A 26,749-nucleotide genomic window follows, 5' to 3' on the forward strand; every position below is an offset into this window, starting at 1 on the left:
CATAGTGCCAACTGTAACGTTTGGTGGAGGAGGAATAATGGTCTGGGGCTGTTTTTCATGGTTTGGGCTAGGCCCCTTAGTTCCAGTGAAGGGAAATCTTAATGCTATAGCATACAATGACATTCTAGATGATTTGGGGATGGCCATTTCCTGTTTCAGCATGACAATGCCCACTGTGCACAAAGCGAGGTCCATACAGAAATGGTTTGTCGAGATCGGTGTGGAAGAACTTGACTGGCCTACACAGAGCCCTGACCTTTGGGATGAATTGGAACGCCGACTGCGAGCCAGGCCTAATCCTACAAAATCAGTGCCCAACCTCACTAATGCTCTAGTGGCTGAATGGAAGCAAGTCCCCGCAGCAATGTTCCAACATCGAGTGGAAAGCCTTCCCAGAAGAGCGGAGGCTGTTATAGCAGCAAAGGGGAGACCAACTACATATTAATGCACATGATTTTGAAATGAGATGTTCAACGAGCAGGTGTCCACATACTTTTGTTCATGTAGTGTATATGTGAAGGGTGGGTTGGTTTGCATAGGGGGTCTCTACAATTGTCATTACTATGCGATCGTATAAGCCAAAGAAGCAACAGTCCCTCATGTTCACCAACAGCAGACACAGTGACATCACCAAGATTCCATAACATAGTGTGTGTGTGTATGTGTGCGTCCGTGCGTGTGTGTGAGTGGTAGTTGACCCACTCTCTCACCTCCTGTCAGTATCAGCACATTGACCTCCCTCCCCAGGGATACTGTTGAGGTCACATTGACAGTGATATCACTGTATCACACTAATGCCATGGCAAAAGTAATGTCGCAGCAGTACAGTCACAGTGTTAGTGTTATGTAACACAAGGCAGCGTTAACAAGACTCACCTCCTCTGAGCACCAGCACGTTGACCTCGCTCCCCACCTGCAGGTCTTTGAGGATGTCCACCACCTGGGCGTGGCTCAGGGTCTGGACGTTCTGACGGTTGATCTCCTTGATCACGTCTCCCTTCAGCAGGCCGCGGCACCACTGGGCGTCCAGGATCATCTTCACCTTCTGGCCCAGGGGGCAGTCTGCGATGGCAAACCCAAACCCGCCTGGGCCCTTCACCAGGTGCACACTCACAAGTTCGGGCTGCAACAGGCCTGTTCCCCCCTGCTCAGGACGCCTCCCGTTGGGCAGGGCAGCCACCACGGGCCGTCCGCTGGCGTCGGTTGTGACGTAGTGAAGCTCCTGGGAGGAGCCGTGCAGCACGTCACCCTTCACCAGCAGGGGCTGGCCGTTGATGAGGGGCACGGCCGTCACCACCTCGCCCCCTTGCAGGGGCTGAGAAGGTGGGGGAGGTGGGTCCTCACTGTCTGGCTCCACGTCTGGGGGCAGCGGGTAGCCGCGGCACAGCACCATGTCAACATACTGACTCACTGGGATGGACTGGAACATCTGCACCACTTCAGGGTGGGTTTTGCCCAGCACACATGTTCCGTTGATCTCCACGATCACATCGCCTGGCGGGGGGAGACCAGAGGGAGAAGGAGAGGAGAGAGAGGAAACTAGCCTTAGTAAACAGTAAACATATACAGACTTACCCATGGGAGATGTAATGGTTGTTACGGCAATACAGTTGCTTGTTAGCTAGGTGACTCTCTTGTTTGTAACGGACTGAATTATTTTTCAGATAGAGCATCATTATCAGAAAGTCCTCTATTCGACTTGACTGTCAAACAGGTGCCACCCCCTCTTCTCCACGTTCCTTCGTCCTCCCATCTCTCCCCCGTCCCTTTCATCTCATGTCCTACTTACCTCCCTTCTTCCTGCCACCTCCCTCCTTCCCTCCCTCCCTCCTATGCTCCCTCTCTCCATTGTTCTAACAGACCTCAACTTGCAGTGCTTCCAGGCAGATCATTAGGAGAGAGATGGGTATGTTTCCTTTACTTCTCACCCTGACGGCCAGCTCAGAGAACAGCAACCGTCGTCAAACAGGAAAGGCATGTTGGTCTCTCAGCTCACACAAGCAAAGCTGCTGAGGATGCAGTGCCCCAGATAGCCTCAAAGCTAAAGGAAGATCAGAGTGTGCAACAGAGATACAGGGCTACACACAGAATCCACCATAACCTGTCCTGCTCCAGAATGATCCCCTTGAAAATGAAACTGACAGAATTCTTGCTCTTTCTTTCTATTGCATCTCTTAGGGAAGTGTTAGGGTAAGTGCAGTCCCTCTATAGGGACCAACATGCCTTTCATTAGGTTCACTAGCTGTCTTTTGAGCTGGTGAAAGTGAGTGGCTCTCCACAGCTCAGCGCAGCAGTGTATTACTCACCGGAGGCAATCTTTTTATCGTTGGCGGCAGGGCCGTCGCTGAGGACATTCTTCACCTGCAGGAACTCATCATGGCGGTCGCCCCCGATGATGGTGAAGCCAAAGCCCTGGGAGCTCTTCCTCAGAGCAGTGTGGAACATCTCTCCCTGCAGCTGGGATGGGTCCGGGGTGAAGCCTGATGCAACCTGCTCACCTGGAACGTGAATGTGTAAGAGTGGGAGAGTTAGAGCAAGTTGCATAGCTAAATAAGGTGTGACAAACAACAACATAGTAACAAAGTAACAACCTCAAGACAACGTTTCCAACGTTAACAAAAATAGCAACTCTCTCAAGTAAGGTACAATATTATTCACTACAGTATAGCTAAAAGCTCTTCGAACATCCTGAAATGCATTTTTGTCAGCAATTAACCACACTGCAACAAGAACTTCCCTTCCAGGTCAACACAGCAAGCTGCCCTAAACAATAGTCCCTTTGACTAAAACACTGCCCTGTATGATAACTAAAACATTAACAGACAAAATATTTAATCACAGCTTTAGTGGCTTAATAATTTCATGTGAATTGTGGAATTCATTAACATGCTGTTGATTCAAACAGTGACATAACACCTCAGAAATTGTTCAGTTAGGCATGAGGCCCTTTTTCATGTTCTCCCAAAAGAGCCAGTGAGTCAGAAAAAGAGGTTTGTCAGGGGAGCCTTGTATAACTTTAGTAAGGAACAACATAAGGTCATTGGCAGCATAAATATCCCCTTGTACGACTTTGGACACACAGTCCAGTAAATAACAGGCTGTCAGGGTCATACTGCATAAAATGGGCCAGCTGAGCTTTTACCTCGCTGGCTTTACTGTCCTATCAGCACTTTATAGCAGAAGCATACCATCTTTTCTCCCCGCTTCACTGTCTCAGGTGGCATTTCGATACATTCCAGTCCTATATGATAGAGCAAAACAGCCCTGTGGTGACCGTATGGTACTGTATGGCCCATAGTGCAGCTCAGAGATGAGGGGGATTTAATACAATGTGGATAGACTCTAGCTGTCCTGTTCAATGGATCAAGAGAATCTTATTTACATAATCACATTCATAATCACATGATGAACTCATGGGGATCTCGCTTTTCAAACTGTGACAGTGATAACCAATCTGTCATTTAATGTGTGTGCGTGTTTGTGTGTGTGTGTGTGCATGCGTGTGTGTGTATTAGACTCCAGAGATCTCTATGTGATGAAATGCTGACAGCATTTGAAGGCCAGAACAGAGGAATCCAAATCATTCTCAACATCCATGATGTGTATAATGTTTGGTACAATTCACCACAGACATCAGTCAACATGACCACAGACAGTCTTGTTCATGTGATTAAAATGAAGCTGCTGGTAGAGGTTAAAAGGGTGGAGATGAATAATAGCTATATAAGGCTGTCAGTGTCAGTCTAGTTGAAATGCAGAGGGATTACTAGGGCTCTCTAGGCAGGCTGGAGTGAGGAGCCTTGTCAAAACACTGCTTAAAGAGCATCTCATAGACCTTCAGTTCAAATAAACCAGCAACTAGGGCAGTGCAGATCATGGAATTTTGTATGACCGTAATTGGCCAGCCAAATGACAGCGTTACCGTAATAACTGTTCAAATAGCATATTTTCTTTAGCAAATGTTCTCATCTCTTCCGCTCCTGACTGCATGTGCTGGAATTCTATGTGTGCTGTTGCTGCCTAGGCAACAGAAGACTAGTTTGCTTGTTTCAGCAAGAAGCAAAAAAGTTTCATCACATTATTAGAAGTCCCGTGTTACAGCCAAAACGGACTCAACTGCACATATGCCCGGCCGACCCGTTTTCAGTCAGCGGTTCGTTCCACACACACACACACACACACACACACACACACACACACACACACACACACACACACACACACACACACACACACACACACACACACACACACACACACACACACACACACACAAACAGTTATGACGGTTATTTTTATTTTCATGACGGTTTTCATCCATAACGGTCGGTTACATGGTTATACAGTATGGTAATTGTGCCAGACCTACCAGTAACCATATCACCTAAACAGCCAGCGTCTGGTCTGATACATAGCTTCAGTTTCAAGTTTTATTGTCATGTGCAAAAGTACAGTGAAATGCCTTTCTTGCAAACTCTAATCCCAAAAATACAGTAATAGACCATGGTCAGTAGGTCCAGAAGGTGTAGTATTGCACTGTGGGAATCTGTAGTCCCACATGTTGTTGAAGATGACTGTTGGTCAGGGACCTTTAGGAATTTCTAAAAGGTCAATCCAAGTTGAGGTCTGATGGTCTCCACTCAGATCCTTGGTAAACACTGCAGACGGGCCTCTATGTTGCATTACTTGCTCTGGGAATCTCTGAGCTTGGAAATCTCTAGGTAGCCTGAGGTGCAACTGCCATTGTTTTGGTTACATCATAGTAACCTTCTGACAACCCACAACATGGTGCAATCACAGGGAAGGTGGCTGTCTCAGTCCCTCCCCACCTGGCTAGTAATAGCAAGTTAACTAGTTGAGAGATGTCTTGTTATGCTTGGCCCTTATTAAGATGTGCTGTTCCAACAGCTGTCGCAGCCGCTCCCCTTCCCTCCTCCTCTCAACCAACCCATTTGTGAACTCCTCAGCAGCAGAACATGAATGTCAAGCTGTACTCCCTGCGCTGTCATGTATTATACATTCATTGTAATGAAAGCATATTTAATTCATATTGTTTATTATGGCAGAAGAGTGGCTTGTCTTACATGCCAACCCTGGCATGAGTATAGAGAACTTGCCTTCCCTTGGACACAGAGTAGATCATACATAGCTACTTTTCAACGGCTATTCATGCATGATAACACTTGACACAATAATTCTCCTACAACCATGAGCGAGGTCATGGCTGCTACATTTTCCACCACTGCAAACCTATTCAACAAGACACAGAATGACTGAGATGAAGGAGGTCAACATGCAATCATGGAAGCTCATTGTTGAGTTTAGATATATGAGCTGTCCAGAGCTGAAGAAGGAGTGAGCTGAAGACAAAGTGAGGTGACTAATGTTTACCTGGGGGAGGTGGTGCCCCCTGCTGGATAGAGGCAGTAGTCTCCTGGCTCAGCTTCCTCTTAGCCTCCAGGACTGGGTTCTCAAACTGGGTTCTCTGGTTGATGTGACTGAAACAGAAACAATCTATTATGTGATTAAATTTGTAGACACCAATTTACTGACACAGACACATACAAGATCCCTTGAATCATCTGTGTGTAATTCTGCAGACCACCTGTGTGTGATTCATGATGAAAGCACTGTTATAAATGGTTATAGCATGTCTTAGAATGCACTGGGGTGATGGAAGGCACTATACATTCATTCTCAATCCATTAACAATAGGTATTTTTACATAGCTTTCCCAGTGTTTCTTCTGTGAGCTGTTGATTGCAAGTCTATACAGATGCAAGGGGGTTAGTGTCCTCTTCATGTCTATGCCTAATGTTTGGACTGTTCAAACCAATCAAATCACATTGTATTGGTGACATACACATATTTAGCAGATGTTATTGCGGGTGTAGCGATATGCTTGTGTTCCTAGCTCCAACAGTGCAGTAGTATCTAACAATTCACAACAATACACACATCTAGAAGTAAAAGAATGGAATTAAGAAATATATAAATATTAGATTGAGCAATGTCGGAGTGGAATACAGTATATATATATATGACATGAGTAAAGCAGTATGTAAACATTCAAAAGTGACTAGTGTTCCATTATTAAAGTGACCAGTGATTCCATGTTAGTTGAATAAAACTAGAGATGAACTCCTGACTACTTTTTCTTGTCTTTAACAATGTAAACAGTCTGTCCCCCTGGCATAACAAAGCCATTGTTTTACACAGAGTTCATTTTGAACTGGAACACCGGCGGCAAAAAGTCCCCATCCATTTGCCTTTGAAACAAAGAGTATGGGTTCCTCTCTCTCACCCACAGCCTCTACCTAGGAGGGACCCTTATGTAATATCAGTAATAAAACAAAGCAAGAATTTAATTTCCTTGTCATCACAACAGCCACCTTTCCCTCTCCTTCCCTCCTTGATAACTCTCACAACCCTCCTCCTATACCTACTGCTGCTATAATGGCTGGGTTTCAGAGATGTTTTGCTGTGGCAGTCAGAACACCTTCTGTACACAGACACTCACACTCACAATCATTGCGGTGTTTTCACCTGGGTGAATGTGATGTTACCAACATAGCTTATGTTCACCACCCACTGAAAAACCAATACAAGAGTCTTGATCATGGAATAGTATTGTTCTCAAATTGATGGTTCCCGAGCAGTGCACCACATGTCTAGTAACACATGGTATCCCTGCTATCTATATATAATGTATACTGTACCTATAGTTAGTTTATGATCTATGGTTTTGCTGGGGAATATATCAGATATTCATGTGGTGGCAGAGTGAACAGACTTACTCTACATAATATGTTCCATACTGTGGGTCCTCTATTTCCTCCCAGCCATACGGAAGCTCTGTGGATACAGGAAGAGATGCATTGTGTTCAACTACTATCACACAAAACCTGCAAATGTACAGTACTGCAGGATAACAGGGCATAGTGATGAGAAGAGACCAGCAGACACGAGACACAATGCTTATGCACACATTACAGTTGGGCGATACTGGAGTTTCCAGGTATAAGACGAATAACAAGTTTGCTTTGTTTTCTTCCCACTAGGGAAGTTAAGCATGAGAAAATGGGCATGAAAAAAGCCCCCACTGACATTTTGCAGTTTTCGCAGGCAGCCTGGCTGGGATGGCTGCTGTACTGTACATCAAGCCCTGGTAAGCACATGAAGCCCACAAAAAAAGCTCTTCACGCAAAAGAGAGCTTTGGAGTTGCTTTTCAGAGGCAGCACACCAACTAGCATTCTGCCTGCATTTAAAAATCCATTAGAAACAACCGACCAGGGTCCTGTGTCTCCCTCGAACCCCCCACTCTCTCCCTACACTTAGCCCACATCACAGCCACACACCCTGGGAATGGACGGGCAAACGAGTGTGCACTCCTGGTAATCCTGGCATTCAAGTGACGCAAACAACCTTCATTCCATGTTAAAGAAATATACATACGGTTCCTTCAGAAAGTATTCATACCCCTTGACTTATTCCAATTTTTTTTGTGTTACAGCCTGAATATATATTTTTTCTCACCCATCTACACACAATACCCCATAATGACAAAGTGAAAACATGCTTTTAGAATTCTTTGCAAATGTATTGAAGATGAAATACAGAAACGTCTAATTTACATACAGTTTACATACACCTTAGCCAAATACATTTAAACTCAGATTTGAACAATTCCTGACATTTAATCCAAGTAAAAATTCCCTGCCTTAGGTCAGTTAGGATCACCACTTTATTTTAAGAATGTGAAATGTTAGAATAATAGCAGAGAGAATTATTTATTTCAGCTTTTATTTCTTTCATCACATTCCCAGTGGGTCAGAAGTTTACATACACTCAATTAGTATTTGGTAGCATTGCCTTTAAATTGTTTAACTTTGGTCAAACGTTTCAGGTAGACTTCAATAACCTTCCCACAATAAGTTGGGTGAATTTTGGCCCATTCCTCCTGACAGAGCTGGTGTAACTGAGTCAGGTTAGTAGGCCTCCTTGCTTGCACACCAGTCCCTCCTGCAGCAAAGCACCCCCACAACATGATGCTGGCACCCCCATGCTTCACGGTTGGGATGTTCTTCGGCTTGCAAGCCTCCCCCTTTTTCCTCCAAACATAACAATGGTCATTATGGCCAAACTGTTCTATTTTTGTTTCATCAGACCAGAGGACATTTCTCCAAAAAGTACGATCTTTGTCCCCATGTGCAGTTGCAAACCGTAGTCTGGCTTTTTTATGGCGGTTTTGGAGCAGTGGCTACTTCCTTGCTGAGCGGCCTTTCAGGTTATGTTGATATAGGACTCGTTTTACTGTGGATATAGATACTTTTGTGCCTGTTTCCTCCAGCAACTTCACAAGGTCCTTTGCTGTTGTTCTGGGCTTGATTTGCACTTTTCGCATCGAAGTATGTTAATCTCTAGGAGACAGAACACATCTCCTTCCTGAGTGGTATGACGGCTGTGTGGTCCTATGGTGTTTATGCTTGCGTACTATTGTTTGTACAGATGAACGTGGTATCTTCAGGCATTTGGAAATTCCTCCCAAGGATGAACCAGGTCTTGGCTGATTTCTTTTGATTTTCCCATGATGTCAAGCAAAGAGGCACTGAGTTTGAAGGTAGGCCTTGAAATACATCCACAGATACCCCTCCAATTGACTCATTATGTCAATTAGCCAGAAGCTCCAGAAGCTTCTAAAGCCATGACATCATTTTCTGGAATTTTCCAAGCTGTTTAAAGGCACAGTCAACTTAGTGTATGTAAACTTCTGACCCATTGGAATTGTGATACAGTGAATTATAAGTGAAATAATCTGTCTGTAAACAATTGTTGGAAAAATGACTTGTGTTATGCACAAAGTAGATGTCCTAACCGACTTGCCAAAACTATAGTTTGTTAACAAGAAATTTATGGAGTGGTTGAAAAACAAGTTTTAATGACTCCAACCTAAGTGTATGTAAACTTCACACCTCTGATTCATTAATTTGAAGAAGCACCTTTGGAAGCATAGTCTTTCTGGGTAAGTCTCTAAAAGCTTTCCACATCTTGATTGTGCAACATTTTCCCATTATTCTTTTCAGAATTCTTCAAGCTCTGTCAAATTGGTTGTTGATCATTGCTAGACAACCATTTCAGGTCTTGCCATAGACTTTCTACTAGATGATTAGTTTAGTGCCTTGTTGCAAACAAGATGCATGTTTTTATTCTGTACAGGCTTCCTTCTTTTCACTCTGTTTTCACTCGGTTAGTATTGTGGAGTAACTACAGTGTTGTTGATCCATCCTCAGTTTTTTCCTATCACAGCCATTAAACTCTGTAATTGTTTTAAAGTCACCATGGCCTCATGGTGAAATCCCTGAGCGGTTTCCTTCCTCTATGTGTCACGTCCTGACCATAGTAAGATGTGATTTTCTATGGTAGAGTAGGTCAGGGCGTGACATGGGTGTTTTGTGTTTTTGTATGTTTTCTATCTCTATGTTTAAGTTCTAGTTGTTCTATTTCTATGTTGGGGATTTTTGGGTTGATCTCCAATTGGAGGCAGCTGGTCCTCATTGCCTCTAATTGGAGATCATATTTAAGTAGGGGTTTTTCTTCCTGGGTTTTGTGGGTGATTATCTTTTGAGTAGTGTTTGTTTTTCTCTGCGTCACGGTTTGTTGTTTTGTAAATTCAGTTATTTATGTTTTGCAAAGTTTCACGGATTTAATAAAATGTGGAACTACAACCACGCTGCACTTTGGTCCGATCCTTTCGACAGCCGTGACAGAATCACCCACCACAAAAGGACCAAGCAGCGTGCCCAGGAGGAGCAGGGATCCTGGGCTCGGAAGAAGAGAGAATGGAGGACATCCTGGACCTGGGAGGAGGTAATGGCAGGGGATAAGACCCTGCCATGGAAGCAGGTGGAAAGGGCGCAAGCGGAACGGCGATGCTATGAGGAGCGAGCCCAATGACGGAAGCCCGAGAGGCACCCCCAAAACATTTTTTTGGGGGGGCACACGGGGAGTTTGGCAGAGTCAGGGTGGAGACCTGAGCCAACTCCCCATGCTTACCGTCGGGAGCAAGTGACTGGGCAAGCACCGTGTTATGCAGTGATGCGCACTGTGTCGTCAGGGCGCACTCACAGGCCGGTGCGATCTGTGCCCGCGCCTTGCAGTTGTCAAGCTGGGTTGAGCATCCAGCAAAGACGGGTTGTACCAGCCATAAGCTCCAGACCTCCAGTGCACCTCCACGGCCCAGTATACCCTGTGCCGCCTCTCCGCACTCGCCCTGAGGTGCGTGTCATCAGCCCGGTGCCACCTGTTCCGGTCCCACGCATCAGACCTCCAGTGCGCCACCACAGCCCAGTACGTCCTGTGCCTCCTCCCCGCACTCGACCTCAGGTGCATGTTACCAGTCTGGCGCCACCTATGCCAGTCCCACGCATCAGACCTCCAGCGACGCTCCCCAGTCCGGAGCCTCCAGCGACGCTCCCCAGTCCAGAGCCTCCAGCGACGGCCTGCAGCCCAGAGCCTCCAGCAATGATCTACAGTCCGGTTCTTTCGACGACAATCCACAGTCAGGTGGTAATAAAGCAGAAGGATCAGCGGGTGGAGCGGGGAGTATGCCCCGAACCGGAGCCGCCTCCTCTGCTGGAGGTTGTGTACTGCATTTGAGCCGCCATAGACAATTGCCACCCTCCCTACCCTCCCTGCATTCGGAGTCTGCACCTTTTTTTGGGGGGGGGGGGGGGGTGTACTGTCACGTCCTGAGGTAGGTCAGGGCGTGACAGGGGGTGTTTTGTGTTTTTTCTATTTCTATGTTTTTTATGGGGGGGTTGATCTCCAATTGGAGACAGCTGGTCCTCGTTGCCTCTAATTGGAGATCATACTTAAGTAGGGGTTTTTCTTCCTGGGTTTTGTGGGTGATTATCTTTTGAGTAGTGTTTGTTGTTTTGTAAATTCAGTTATTTATGTTTTGCAAAGTTTCACGGATTTAATAAAATGTGGAACTATAACCACGCTGCACTTTGGTCCGATCCTTTCGACAGCCGTGACACTATGGCAACTGAGTTAGGAAGGACACCTGTACATTTGCAGTAAATTGGGTGTATTGATACACCATCCAAAGTATAATTAATAACTTCACCATGCTCAAAGGGATATTCAATGTCTGCTTTTTTTTTACCCATATACTAATATGTGCCCTTTGCGAGGCATTGGAAAACCTCCCTGGTCTTTGTGGTTGAATCTGTGTGGGGTACAGAGATGAGGTAGTCATTCAAAAATACTGTTAAACACAATTATTGCATAGAGTGAGTCCATGCAACTTATTATGTGACTTGTTAGGCAAAATTGTACTCCTGAACTTATTTAGGCTTGCCATAACGAAGGGGTTGAATACTTATTGACTCAGAACACTTCAGCTTTTCATTTAATTAAGTAGAATAAAATAAACATAATTCCACCTTGACATTATGGGGTATTTTGTGTAGGTCAGTGACAAAAAAAATCTAAATTTAATCAATTTTAAATTCAGGCTGTAACACAACAAAATGTGGGAAAAGCCAAGGGGTGTGAATACTTTCTGAGGGCATTGTATAAGTAGCACACATTACCCTGAGCTGGAGGCATTTATTAAGGAAAGTGCCATGTCAGAGGATGCAGACAATCTTGTCTGTATAGAAACACAGTCATTTATATTTGATGAGCTGTCCGTATGTGTGAAATAATGCACAGTATGCTGTAAGGCAGGGGCTGGAGGGCATAACCATGTGTAAAACTGCATGTGTGTCACATCCTGACCATGGTAAGCTGTTATTTTCTAAGGTAGAGTAGGTCAGGGCGTGATGGGGTGTTTTTCTATGTTTTGTATTTCTATGTTCATGTTCTAGTTTTGTATTTCTATGTTGGTTTTGTTTGGGATGATCTCCAATTAGAGGCAGCTGGTCCTCGTTGTCTCTAATTGGAGATCATACTTAAGTAGGGTTTTTTTTCCCACCTGGTGTTGTGGGATCTTGTTTTTGTATTGCTCAGTGAAGCCTGCAGAACGTGACGGTCGTGTTTCTTTGTTTATTGTTTTGTATTAGTGTTCTGAGTATAATAATAAATATTTATCATGAGCACTCAACAAGCTGCACCTTGGTCTACTCCTTACGATGAGCGTCACAATGTGTGTACTAGTACAGTATTAGAAGTAGTAGTGGTGGTTGCTGTAAGAGCTTTATGTACTGTATGGTCCGCTAAGGTCCTGAAGCCTTACCTCCATCCTCACACTTCTCCGGGGGCTTGGCTTTCTTGGCTAGGCGGGGGTCAAGCCAGGTGGTGGTCTTGCTGTTGTGACTGTGAAGGGCAGATAAGAGAAACATTCAAAAACCTGAGCCAGCTACTGACACTGGTATTTGCATCAGTGGAAAGGTACACAGTCAAGTACCCACCAACACTACAGTATATCCTATGGTATGCTTTCTTTGAAAGCTACACAAGTTACAAATAACTGCTTGACCAATTAATTCATCCTGCTTTGTATTCAAATGAGGGAAAAACTGAAACACAGTATTCATTATGACATGTGGCGACTTCAGACAAGATCAGCTGGAAGCCTGTTTTTAAACAACTCAAGGGCCTCTAGGAGAGCTAAATTTACTCAATCATTCCTAAAACACAGTATTGATTGGTCAGGAAAACTGCTGAAGTTTTCTTGAAGAGAAACCACCAAGTAAATGAGCTTAGACTAGAAACACTTTTGCAACAATTTTGTAGACTAGGGCTGTCAGTTTTGGAGTAAACATTGAGTCAATATGAGTGGATTTTAAAGAGACCCACACCAGTCCAGGCCTCGGCTTGTTTAACTAACTTAAATCCACTGTCTGTTCGACATGGCTTATGTAACACGTGTGCTATGTGCTTCACTAATCTAACCAACAATTGTATGATACTTCGCATGATGCTGATCAGACATAGCCATTTATTGCATAACCTGTAACGTAACATTCAACATTCAGTCCAGAGCAGAAGTGTCTTATGTCATTAAAAAAACATGATCTACATTTCTGACATTTATTTAATTATTTAGCATGAAACTCTATTAAGCAGAAAGTCAGCATTTTTTGGGAGGAGCCTTGAACTCTCTGTATCTACAGCGTAGCAGAGTTTAAACAACCAGGACTCAGTCGACTCAAGGATGTCTCTTTGTCCTGTCCCTGAGTGGATATATACGGGTGCTGTTGCAGTACTCACTCTATGAAGTAGACCATGCCCGTCTCGGTGTAGGCCATCTCCCAGTTGAGAGGCAGTGGTTCCAAACTATCGTCGCGGGGCAGAGAGCTCCACGTACGGAAGTCCATTGCACTGCTGGACTGGGTGTAGCTGGGCACCGCCTTCCTCCATGATGCCCCCTCTTTATGCTCTGAAAGAGAGAGAGTGCGAGAGAAAGAGCAGAAGGTTAGTCCTGCATGGACACCTCATAGCCTCATCCTGTTCTCCCAGCTGCAGTGGGAGGAAGGAGGGTTTGATGTCGGTAAAGGATTTGCATGCAAGAGATCGTGTGTTCTGTTCACCAAGGCACTGTTTTGCATTTGCATGTACGTGTAAGCGCGTTTATGCATATGTGTGTACACCCCCTGGGTTTCAATGATATACTGTAGTAACTCAGGATTCACAGTAAAAAGGCCATTTTAGCTTGAGGCTATTTGGTACAATAATACTGTCTTTATAGTTATTTCTATACTTTTTATTTATTCATTTAATGAGAACTGCAATAAAAGCATCACAATCAACATGAGCATAGACACAACAAAGGCTCTCCAGGGTACAAAATAAAACTTATACCCAAGGGTCTTCTAATTGAGGGACTGTTTTTGTGTAATGCTAACCTCTGCACAAGCATATGATACAATGAGGCTCAACACCAAACAGCTTCTTCTAGTGTATTCCACAGAGCTGATACAGGCAGCCCATGAGCATGGCAAGTTTGTGCATGTGCTTCTGTTTTTGAGTAAATAGTTAACACACTACTACATCCATGGGACTTGCTGGTATTTCCAACAGACTGTTTATTTACTTGTTAGCTTGAAGGATGGGGAGGAACTGGCAAATGAGTCTGATCTCAACCGCTTATGCTAATCTGACTTCATCCACGCATGTACATGCGCACACACACAAACACACGCGCACACACGCACGGGATTTGCGGATGTTCTGACTGGCCTCATGTAAACACCATGCACCATAGCCAGCCTTGGGGCAGCGCCTTGAGGAGAGCTGAGGTCATCAGAGACAGTTCACAGAGGGGTGAGAGCCCACACCACACTGACTGCACTAGACACATACAGGAAGTCAGGCAGGGATCAGGGTTTGACTTAAACACAGAGACCAGGGAAGTTCAGTCAGGGGTTTTGGGCATTGCACTCACTTTTTCCATAAACCTTCTGACCTGTTCATAATTGTTTCCATATATGGTTGGTTGGAATGAAAAGTTCAGAACAACCCCAACATGACTGCAGTAGAGCAGAAATGTGATGTATTTTACATAAAAAGACTTGTAACCCATTTCTGTTGGAATCAGGCTATCCTTGGGCACATCAAAGACAGCCCAGATCCTTTGAGAGAGGAGTCCTGATTGATCACACACATGGAGTCTCTTGCCTCAGGGTAAGAAAACTGCTGCCTTCCAAGGTGACCTGCACTACAGTAGAAAGTGTTACTGATACTGGATGTGCTTTAGGCATGGCCTTGGTGTGGGAAGTGTCTGGCTATATAGACAGAGCATGGTTGGATAACACAGACAGAGAGATAGCACAAAATGGGAATAATGGGGAAGGTGATCACAGCTCCTAGATCATAGGTAAATATGTACAGTATAGAGCAGAATTATGTTTTAGAGTAGAAATATTTTACATTTTTTACATTTTAGTCATTTAGCAGACGCTCTTATCCAGATCCAGAGCAACTTACAGTAATGAATGCATACATTTCATTTCATGCATTTGATTGTACTGGCCCCCCGTGGGAATCGAACCCACAACCCTGGCGTTGCACACACCATGCTCTACCAACTAGTCCATAGTCATAATAATGTACATCTAAAAGTAGAAAGATATTTGAAGAAGGACTAAGAGACGCACAAAAGGGGACTATCCTGAGCAAAGAGAGAAAGGGAAGGAGAGGGGGTTTGAGTGTGATATGTACTGACCTGGGAGGCCATTGGCCAGAGGTGGCCTCTCATCATCGTCCTCCTCCTCAGGGACCACACTGTCCTTCCGGTCCATTTTACTGACGGAGGTGGTGCGTTTACGCTGGACCTCGTTGTCATAGTCCTCATCAAACAGCACCTGATCCACCAGGTCAGGCTGCACCAGGGTGGGCTCTGCTGGGGGCTTGGGGGTCCCATAGTAGTTACCTGGAGATAGAGGGCGTGGGAGGGGAGAGAGAGAGAGAAAATAGAGAGAGAGCGAGAGAGAGAGAGAGAGAGAGAGAGAGAGAGAAAGAGAGAGAGAGAGAGAGAGAGGGAGGGAGAGGGGTCAGATAGAGAGATGAGTGTCTGACAAATTCCCTTTTCTCAACCATCCCTGTAGCTACTATTCAACCCTGGTAAGACATTGGCAGTTATTGTGCATTGAGGCCATCTGAACAAGAACTGGTAAAGTAATGGGACCACAATCTTGTAATCAAGGTCCTACATTTCAATCGTGTTTAAGACTTAACTGAATGAACAAGAGCGGCAAAATGCAATATGAAAGTTTATTAGTAAGATCCTCGGAGCCAGATGCTTTGATGGCAGGTAGCTCTATGGGGGGCAGCTGGCATGGAAACCCCCCAGCTGGAAGAAAGGAGTTCCAATGACGGGGCTTAGCTGGTGGTGGTGGGGAGGTGAAGGGTTGTCAGTACATTTTGCTGTAACACAGCATGTAAGAGAACATGGGTAAGTTTTAAAGTACATTAGTTGAGGGAGAGAAATGTGATAATAGGTTAAACAGCAAGTGTGAGAAATGTGTATTATTGGACTGTGCTCATAGGCTATAAGGTAAGTAGGTGAATGACATACCGCACGTGGCTAATAGAAAAGAGAAGGAGAGACAGAACGATATGCTAATGATGATACGTTTGTAAACACTATCACATACATTCCCACTATGCCCGTAGAATAGGAAACGATGTGAATTATATTATGTTTACTGTATGAAGTTAACGCGAGCTAGCCATTCAGACGAGCCTTACTGATTGACCCATCGTAAACTACATGTGACCACTATAGACTCTTCCATTGTACATGAGCGTGCCGTGCACAGTGTGATCTGTTTAATGGGAGAACCTTTCATCCTGGCTGTGTGCCCCCCACAGCACTACCGTCATGTCATGAATCATGGAACATTATATTGGAACATTATATTTCCCCACTAGGGTTTTCCAAGCAACCAATTACACTGATCATTGAAAAGCAATTAACGATCTCTGAAAAGTGTTTTTCTCCTGAGTGAATAAAAACCTTGTGATACTGCCTATAAATAGTCAGTGAAGATAACAGTATCGTACAGGAGCTTAACTTTGTTAAATCATTGGCTAATTTAGCTCATGGGGTAATCAATCTCTGACTAGCGGTTGAACACTCTGGCTAACTACATTTATGCACAGAAAACATAATTATTCAACCTTCATTACGAGAATGAATTATGTACATACTGATTCGATACTGATTCGAGATGCCCAAAATGTTTATGTTTATTTGTTTGCTAAGCAGTTCCCAGATCTGAATCTGTTCATGGGAGCATTACGGAATTATGTTTCGGCAATGTTTTATTTTAAGGTCAAACATTTACTGTATGATTAGACAGAGTCTATTCATAATTCATAAGCAGCTTAATTAAAGAACCGGGGAAAGATGCCACTGGGAAATATGGATTTTTAGCAAATGTATTACTCTCTATAAACTTGATCTCCTTTTCATTTGAACTGTGCTTGTTCTCATCTTACAAACCTTTGATCTCCACCTATTAAAATTGAAACATTACAAATAGGTCTGTTATAGAAGACATGCTCAAAAGACAGCTTTGTTTCTCTTTATAAGGCTGTGGTAGTCACAAATATTGTTGACGGAGACACTTTTGCAAAACAAAATCACTGGGCGAGCCGCAATACCCATCAGAGAACGGGAATGGGGAGTCACAAAGTCAAATTTATTCATACATGATATTAATCAGATATATACATTTAATATTTTATTAACATGGACCATCAAGCTATTTGAATCTCTTATTCTCTATTTTAGGACACTTGGCGGTATCAGAAACAAATGTGTAAAATATTCTGATTAATCTTTAGAATCTGACCTTACTGTCATTATCTTGCCATTACTGCCATTATCGTATTCCCATTAAAAGGTATAGCACATTATATGGAAAATCAGGTAATGAAACATTTTAGTCTGAAGGAAGTATGCTTTGGAGTGATTGAAATCCATCAGAAAAGTATTGGAAAGTTCAGGAAAACATTAGGGATGACAATCAAGCAATCTTATCAGATAACATGTATTTGTCACATGCTTCGTAAACAACAGGTGTAGACTAAACTTACTTACGGGTCCTTTTCCAACAATGTGGAGTTAAAGATAAAGATAAATAAAATAAAAACTAATAGTAAAAAAATATATATATATAGTACCAGTTAAAAGTTTGGACACACCTACTCATTCAAGGGTTTGTCTTTATTTTTGTACTATTTTCTACATTGTAGAATAATAGTGAAGACATCATAACTATGAAATAACACATATGGAATCATGTAGTAACCAAAAAGTAGCCACCCTTTGCCTTGATGACAGCTTTGCACACTTTTGGCATTCTCTCAACCAGCTTCATGAGGTAGTCACCTGGAATGCATTTCAATTAACAGATGTGCCTTGTTAAAAGTTAATTTGTGGAATTTATTTCCTTCTTAATGAGTTTGAGCCAATCAGTTGAGTTGTGCAAGGTAGGGGTGGTATACAGAAGATAGCCCTACTTAGTAAAAGACCAAGTCCATATTATGGCAAGAACAGCTCAAATAAGTAAAGAGAAATCAAAGTCCATCATTACTTTAAGACATGAAGGTCAGTCAATGCGGAAAAGTTCAAGAACTTTGAAAGTTTCTTCAGGTGCAGTCGCAAAAACCATCAAGCGCTATAATGAAACTGGCTCTCATGAGGACCACCAAAGGAACGGAAGACCCAGAGTTACCTCTGCTGCAGAGGATAAGTTCATTAGAGTTAACTGCACCTCAGATTGCAGCCCAAATAAATGCTTCACAGACTTCAAGTAACAGACACATCTCAACATCAACTGTTCAGAAGAGACTGCGTGAATTAGGCCTTTATGATCAAATTGCTGCAAAGAAACCACTACTAAAGGACACCAATAAGAAGAGAGACTTGCTTGGGCCAAGAAACACAAGCAATAAACATTAGATTGGTGGAAATCTGTCCTTTGGTCTGATGAGTCCAAATTTGAGATTTTTGCTTCCAACCGCTGTGTCTTTGTGAGACGCAGAGTAGGCGAACGGATAATCTTCGCAGGTGTGGTTCCCACCATGAAGCATGGAGGAGGAGGTGTGATGGTGTGGGGATGCTTTGCTGGTAACACTGTCAGTGATTTATTTTGAATTCAAGGCACACTTAACCAGCATGGCTAGCACAGCATTCTGTAGCGATATGCCATCCCATCTTGTTTGTGCATAGTGGGACTATCCATTTGTTTTTCAACAGGACAATGAACCAAAACACACCTCCAGGCTGTGTAAGGGCTACTTGACCAAGAAGCAGAAAGATGGAGTGCTGCATCAGATGACCTGGCCTCCACAATTGTAACGCTCGTCATTATGGGTAGACCAAGGCGCAGCGTGAGTTGGGTTCATCATAATTTTATTTAAGGTGAACCAGAAAAAAAATATAAACACAACGAACGAAAAGTCTTGCAGGCTTCTAACAGCTATACAAAAACAAGATCCCACAACTGAAGGTAGGAAAAAGGGCTGCCTAAGTATGATTCCCAATCAGAGACAATGATAGACAGCTGCCTCTGATTAGGAACCATACTCGGCCAAACACAAAGAAATAGAAAACATAGAATAGAACATAGAGATACAAAATCTAGAATGCCCACCCAAATCACACCCTGACCTGACCAAAATAGAGAAATAAAAGGGCTCTCTATGGTCAGGGCGTGTCAGTACCCCCCCCCCCCCCCCCAAAGGTGCGGACTCCAGCTGCAAAACCTGACTCAATAGGGGAGGGTCCGGGTGGGCATCTAGACTCGGTGGCGACTCCGGTGCGGGACATAGACCCCGCTCTACTCGCGGATCCGCCATCCTCTGTGGTGACTCTCTTTCGGGGGTCGTCGCCGAAAGCGCCGGAACGTGGATCGTCGCCAGAAGCTCCGGACCGTGGATCGTCGCCGGAGGAACCGGACCGTAGATCGTTGCCGGAGGAACCGGACCGTAGATCGTCGCAGGAAGCTCCGAACCCCCGCTGGAGACTCTGGACTGCAGACCGCCGCTGGAGGCTCTGGACTGCAAACTACCGCTGGAGGCTCTGGACTGCAGACCGCCGTTGGAGGCTCTGGACTGCAGACCGCCGCTGGAGGCTCTGGACTGGGGACCGTCGCTGTAGGCTCCGTACTGGGAACAATCGCTGCAGGCTCCTTGCCATGAATCGTCACTACAGGCTTCGTGCCCTGGATCATCACTGGAGGTTCCGGGCCATGGATTATCACTGGAGGCTTCGTGCCATGGATCATCCCTACAGGCTCCGGGCCATGGATCATCACTGGAGGCTTTGTGCCATGGATCATCATTGGAGGCGTCGGACCATGAATCATCACTGGAGGCGTCGTGCCATGGATCCTCACTACAGGCTCCGGGCCATGGATCATCACTGGAGGCTTTGTGCCATAGATCATCATTGGAGGCGCCGGACCATGAATCATCACTGGAGGCGTCGGACCATGGATTATCACTGGAGACTCTGGGCCATGGATTATCACTGGAGGCTTCGTGCCATGGATCATCACTACAGGCTCCGGGCCATGGATCATCACTGGAGGCGTCGGACCATGGATCATCACTGGAGGCGTCGGACCATGAATCATCACTGGAGGCTTCTTACGTGGAGCCGGAACAGGTCTCACCAGACTGGGGAGACTCACTGGAGGTCTGGAGCGTAGGGCTGACACAACCCGCCCTGGCTGGATGCCCACTTTACCTCGGTGAGTGTGGAGAGCTGGCACAGGACTGGGCTATGAAGGCGCACTAGAGGCATAGTGCGTAGAGCCAGCGCAGAACACACTAAACCGTGGAGGCGCACCGGAGGTCTAGAGCACAGTGCTGGCACAACTCGTCCTGGCTGGATCCCCCCGTAGCCCGGCAAGTGCGAGGAGTTGGAACAGGCCGCACTGGCAAACTGAGGTTACCGTGCGTAGAGCTGGCGCAGGATAAGCTGGGCCGAAGAGACGCACCGGAGACCAGGAACGCTGAGCCGGCACAATCCTTCCTGGCTGAATGCCAACTCTAGCTCGGCAACTGCAAGGAGCTTGCACTGAGCGCACCGGGCTGTGGCTGCGCACTGTAGACACCGTGCGCATCAACGCATAACACGGTGCCTGACCAGTCCTATGCTCCCCACGGTAAGCACGGGGAGTTGGCTCAGGTCTGAACCCTGACTTAGCCAATCTCCCCGTGTGCCCCCCCCCAATTTTCTTTTGGAGCTGCCTCTCGTGCTTGCCTCATGGTTGGTATAGTGCCTCGTAATATCGCCGCTATGCTTTCGCTGCCTCAATCTCCTCCCTCGGACGGCGATATTCCCCAGCCTGACTCCAGGGTCCTTTCCCGTCCAGTATTTCCTCCCATGTCCACTCCTGATCACGCTGCTTGGTCCGTTGTTGGTGGGATCTTCTGTAACGCTCGTTGTTATGGGTAGACCATGGTGCAGCGTGAGTTGGGTTCATCATCATTTTATTTAAGGTGAACCAGAAAAAAAACAATAAACAACACAACGAACGAAAAGTCTTGCAGGCTTCTAACAGCTATACAAAAACAAGATCCCACAACTGAAAGTGGGAAAAAGGGCTGCCTAAGTATGATTCCCAATCAGACGATAGACAGCTGCCTCTGATTAGGAACCATACTCGGCCAAACACAAAGAAATAGAAAACATAGAATAGAACATAGAAATACAAAATCTACAATGCCCACCCAAATCACACCCTGACCTAACCAAAATAGAGAAATAAAAGGGCTCTCTATGGTCAGGGCGTGACAACAATCACCCAACCTTAACCCAATTGAGATGGTTAGGGATTTGTTAGACCACAGAGTGAAGGAAAAGCAGCCAACAAGTGCTCAGAGAATGCCAAGAGTGTGCAAAGCTGTCATCAAGGCAACGGGTGGCTACTTTGAAGAATCTTAAATATGAAATATATTTTGATTTGTTTAACACTTTTTTGGTTACTACATGATTCCATATGTGTTATTTCATCATTTTGATGTGTTTACTATTATTCTACAATGTAGAAAATAGTACAAATAAAGAAAAACACTTGAATGAGTAGGTGTGTCCAAACTTTTGACTGGTAATGTATATAAACACATACAGTTGAAGTCAGAAATGTACATACACTTAGGTTGGAGTCATTAAAACTTGTTTTTCAACCACTCCACAAATGTATTGTTAACAAACTATAGTTTTGGCAAGTCGGTTAGGACATCTACTTCGTGCATGATACAAGTCAATTTTCCAACAATTGTTTACAGACAGATTATTTCACTTATAATTCACTGTATCACAATTCCAGTGGGTCAGAAGTTTACATACACTAACTTGACTGTGCCTTTAAACAGCTTGGAAAATTCCAGAAAATGATGTCATGGCTTTAGAAGCTTCCTGATAGGCTAATTGACATCATTTGAATCAATTGGAGGTGTACCTGTGGATGTATTTCAAGGCCTACCTTCAAACTCAGTGCCTCTTTGCTTGACATCATGGGAAAAATCAAAAGAAATCAGCCAAGACCTCAGAATAAAATAATAATAATAGACCTCCACAACTCTGGTTCATCCTAGGGAGCAATTTCCAAACGCCTGAAGGTACCACGTTCATCTGTACAAACAATAGTACGCAAGCATAAACACCATAGGACCACGCAGCCGTCATACCGCTCAGGAAGGGGACGCGTTCTGTCTCCTAGAGATTAACGTACTTTGGCGCGAAAAGTGCAACTCAATCCCAGAACAACAGCAAAGGACCTTGTGAAGATGCTGGAGGAAAAAGGTACAAAAGTATCTATATCCACAGTAAAACGAGTCCTATATCAACATAACCTGAAAGGCTGCTGAGCAAGGAAGAAGCCACTGCTCCAAAACCACCATAAAAAAGACAGACTACGTTTTGCATCTGCACATGGGGACAAAGATTGTACTTTTTGGAGAAATGTCCTCTGGTCCGACGAAACAAAAATAGAACAGTTTGGCCATAATGACCATCGTTATGTTTGGAGGAAAAAGGTGGAGGCTTGCAAACCGAAGAACACCATCCCAACCGTGAAGCACGGGGGTGGCAGCATCATGTTGTGGGGGTGCTTTGCTGCAGGAGGGACTGGTGCACTGCACAAAATAGATGGCATCATGAGGTAAGAAAATTATGTGGATATATTGAAGAAACATCTCAAGACATCAGTCAGGAAGTTAAAGCTTGGTCGCAAATGGGTCTTCCAAATGGACAATGACCCCAAGAATACTTCCAAAGTTGTGGCAAAATGGCTTAAGGACAACAAAGTCAAGGTATTGTAGTGGACATCACATTGCCCTGACCTCAATCCTATAGAAAATGTGTGGGCAGAACTGAAAAAGCATGTGCAAGCATAAAATCTAGGCCTACAAACCTGACTCAATGGGCCAAAATTCACCCAACTTATAGTGGGAAGCATGTGGAAGGCTACCCAAAACGTTTGACCCAAGTTAAACAATTTAAAGGCAATGCTACCAAATACTAATTGAGTGTATGTAAACTTCTGACGCACTGGGAATGTGATGAAAGAAATAAAAGCTGAAATAAACCATTCTCTTTACTATTATTCTGACATTTCACATTCTTAAAATAAAGTGGTGATCCTAACTAACCTAAAACAGGGAATTTTTACTAGGATTAAATGTCAGGAATTGTGAAAAACTGAGTTTAAATGTATTTGGCTAAGGTGTATGTAAACTTCAGATTTCAACTGTATATAGCCTACAGAAATTGGTTCAGTTATTGCCTAAAATGAATGTGTTCATATGGGCAGAATATTGTTTCGAAATTAGTTCATATGGTTTTATAAAGGCCGAAGGCTAAAAACAGTCTATACTATATCAAGGCCTATATCTAGTTTCACTTTTTTTTAATCGTTTTAAAGAATGTATTTTCTCCTCAAATAGACGCAGGCAAGCTGTGTTACCACGGTCCACAACTTCATCGGTTTCATCCTGGGTCTCCAGGCTTTTCACCTTCAGGCCATTCATCGCCACCTTTCGGATCCACATCTGAGCATTGTCCGGGATATGGTTGTGTTCTCCAGATAACTTTGCAATAACCCCATCAGTGAGGGTTATGTGACCTATGCATTGGAAACATCATATTCAGTCCACTTCCAGAAGGATTTATTTGCAGTCTGTCTTTCCCGTCGGTGTAGCCTTCATGCACCAGGATATTCTTTTCATGCACAGAGAGGATCCAATGCAGCTTCTTCTGACCTACTCTAAGAATAATGAATTGTGAGGGTAGCAGTGAGAGATCGTTTTAAGCAGAATATTTGGATTATTAGCATATGCACGACTTCCAATATGATTGCTGGACTATCGAAGCCATCCATCCAATCCATTTATTCAGATCTGGCAGTTCAAAGAGGATAGTTTCAATGTTAATGAATTGGGCCTAGTTATTGTTCATTAGCAGCATACATTTGCATTAATTCTCTTAAATCTCTTAAAATATCGCATGCTCTTCTTTTGTAATGTATAGCCTACTGTACTGTTTGTCTGTCTGGACTGTCTGCCTGTCTTGGTGATAATCTTAAGATAATATAATACTAAAATAGTATTCCTTTGTTTGTGTGCCTATTATTATTTTACATTTAAGTATGAAAACTAGAACCGTATTTTGTATACATTCTAATAACATTTTAGTAGTCCAAAATCGTGTGATATAAAATCGTCCCTTGTATTAATGGCAGTGTTGATTGCCTGTCAATATTATAAGCATTTATCTGTGAAATTAGACATTGAACTTGAACCCTGTTTCAACAATCATCAGCTGATTGAGAAAATCATTTTCAGAATAACTGTAAAGTGAACAGCTGTTATGATACACAGCACACAAGGTTTTTCTAAAACATTTTGATGTCTCATACTTTACGGAAAGTATAGTTCCAACTATACAGGATAAAAATGAAGGCCTATACTGTAGCATTAAAAAACTGGTTCAACAGCTAAAAAGCTTTATTTCCTTGTAATTCGTTTTATTCAATGGCTTCACCTGAGTGTCCTCAGCAGCCAGGGAAGGACAGCACTTTACAACATTCCAATGTTATAGTCTTATGAATCGCTCATGCATATTTTTTTTTATTGAAAATGGGAACAATGGGATAGATGGACAAATGCTGATTTACTGACTACATTCTCATTGATATTATCAAGACATGAGGTGAGTATCAAAATAGTTTTAAAAGATGCCCTTGCCTAAAAGTTGAATCTCAGATAGATCTTTAGCATAATAGCCTATACAGTCAACTAAAAATATGGTATTCTGTTATTTTGAATAGCCAAAATGTACAGTATCATAATGAGACTAAATGAAACAACGTAGGCTAAATAGATTTTGTGATGTTGTCTTATATTAAATTAACTTATTAGACTTGTTTAAATGTATGGCAAAAGGCAGACATTTTATATAAACATTGGTTTTCTATGGTCCGAATTTCAAAATAATTTACATTTTTCAGACTTTTTCCGTTGGTAGGCCTAACCATGTGTCTGTCCTCACTCAGAAAGCCTGCTCACTAATGTCAATACCAAAGCTGATAATTGTGACTTGATTTAATTAGAATGATGTGAATAATGATGATGAGAGCCCACTACAGCCTAACCCTTTAATCATAACCTATTGTTACTTTGTGTCTCTAAAATCACATTTCCATAGTCATGTGATAGTCTTTTTTAATTGAAACATCCACATTTTGGCCTTTTTCCACATTACCTTTTTTTAACTTAGTCAGTTAAGAACAAACTCGTATTTACAATGACAGCCTACCCTGGCCAAACCCTAACCCGGACGATGCTGGGCCAATTGTGCAATGCCCTATGTCACTTCGTAAATACACTTCAATCAGTGTAGATGAAGGGGAGTACACAGCTTAAAGAAGACAATTGAGACATGGATTGTGCATGTGTGCCATTCAGAGGGTGAATGGGCAAGGCGAACAATTTAAGTGCCTTTGAATGGGGTATGGTAGTAAGTGCCAGGAGCACCGGTTTGTGTCAAGAACTGCAACGCTGCTGAGTTTTTCACGCTCAACAGTTTCACATGTGTACCCAAAGGACATGCAGCCAACTTGACACAACTGTGGGTAGCATTGAAGTCAACATTGGCCAGCATCCCTGTGGAACGCTTTCAACACCTTGTAGAGTCCATGCCCTGACGAAATGAGGCTTTTCTGAGGACAAAAGGGGTGCAACTCAATATTAGGAAGGTGTTCTTAATATTTTGTGCACTCAGTGTATGTGATCGTATACAAAAGTAAGCAAATATAAAATTATTATGTATAGTATTATATCTGTTTGGGCTTCTTGCGGTCAATTTGCAATCTACAAATTACTTGCAATTATGCTCCGGCCCCCTGACCATCCACTCAAGAAATAATCGTCCCACTGCTCTAGGCCCATATGTTCTCATAGAAATCAGAATCATGAACACAGTGGGATTCCCTGCCCAAAATACATCTGAGAATAATTTGAATTAGACAGACTTTCCCATTTCCTAGTAACAGTGATGTCAGCAGCGCCAAACTATGTGCGTTGTTCATTTCTGGGCAGCTGTCCTTGTGCTGTGCTGCCTGACCAGACCTGAACCACACAGAAGAGCAGAGCCGGAGTGAGGGCTGAGCCCAGACAGACTCCCTCTCAGAGCCTGGCACAGATGGCTGTGTCATGAAACCTGGGACCCTGTGGGTCACCCTGGCACGAACTGCATCCCAGTAGCACCGCCTGGGAGAGGGGAGAGGCCTCAGCTCACTGGGCAAGGCAGGTCTGGCACTACACCGGGTGGGCCTGTGTGGTCTGTGTGGAGGTGGGGGGTTAACAGGGCCAGGGATGACAGGAAGTAAGGGAAGAGAGAGAGGATAATAGTGCTAGTTCTCTGACTGTCTGGCACAGCAGTACAAATCAGCCAGAGAGCAGGGATGCAAGCTATAGCAGCGAATGGCTAATGGGCTATTCGAACCACCATTAAGATTAGCTAAGAATCACATTGAAGAGTAATATGGTTACAACATACTGTAAAAGTCAGTTGGGCTAGTCATATGTATGGGCACTAAAAATTAAGACATAAAATAAACTAGAGGGCTCGAATACAGCAGGCTATTCCAGCAGAACTGGGTCTTGTTCATTTTTCACACTCTCACTCAGTATACTCTTTATGGCAAAATAAGGATACAGTTCAAGCACATATAAATATAAAAAATCCCATTCCACTATCAAATGACTTCCCCAGCTGTA

The 26,749-nt window shown here is 43.8% G+C and overlaps 1 protein-coding gene across 4 annotated transcripts in view; it reads right to left on the reverse strand.

The window, feature by feature from the left end:
- Nucleotides 1-26,749, reverse strand: part of LOC115150745 (membrane-associated guanylate kinase, WW and PDZ domain-containing protein 3) — a 145,695-nt gene that overhangs the window by 12,762 nt on the left and 106,184 nt on the right. For all 4 annotated transcript variants that reach the window (XM_029694350.1, XM_029694349.1, XM_029694351.1 and 1 more), the window contains exons 4-10: nt 15,174-15,380; nt 13,220-13,388; nt 12,243-12,322; nt 6,798-6,855; nt 5,392-5,498; nt 2,307-2,498; nt 877-1,494 (exon numbers count right to left, since the gene is read on the reverse strand). In XM_029694350.1, the coding sequence (XP_029550210.1) occupies nt 877-1,494; nt 2,307-2,498; nt 5,392-5,498; nt 6,798-6,855; nt 12,243-12,322; nt 13,220-13,388; nt 15,174-15,380 (1,431 nt within the window). The remainder of the gene's footprint in view (nt 1-876; nt 1,495-2,306; nt 2,499-5,391; nt 5,499-6,797; nt 6,856-12,242; nt 12,323-13,219; nt 13,389-15,173; nt 15,381-26,749) is intronic.

This window comes from Salmo trutta, chromosome 16, assembly GCF_901001165.1.
Source record: "Salmo trutta chromosome 16, fSalTru1.1, whole genome shotgun sequence".
Classification (NCBI taxonomy): domain Eukaryota; kingdom Metazoa; phylum Chordata; class Actinopteri; order Salmoniformes; family Salmonidae; genus Salmo; species Salmo trutta.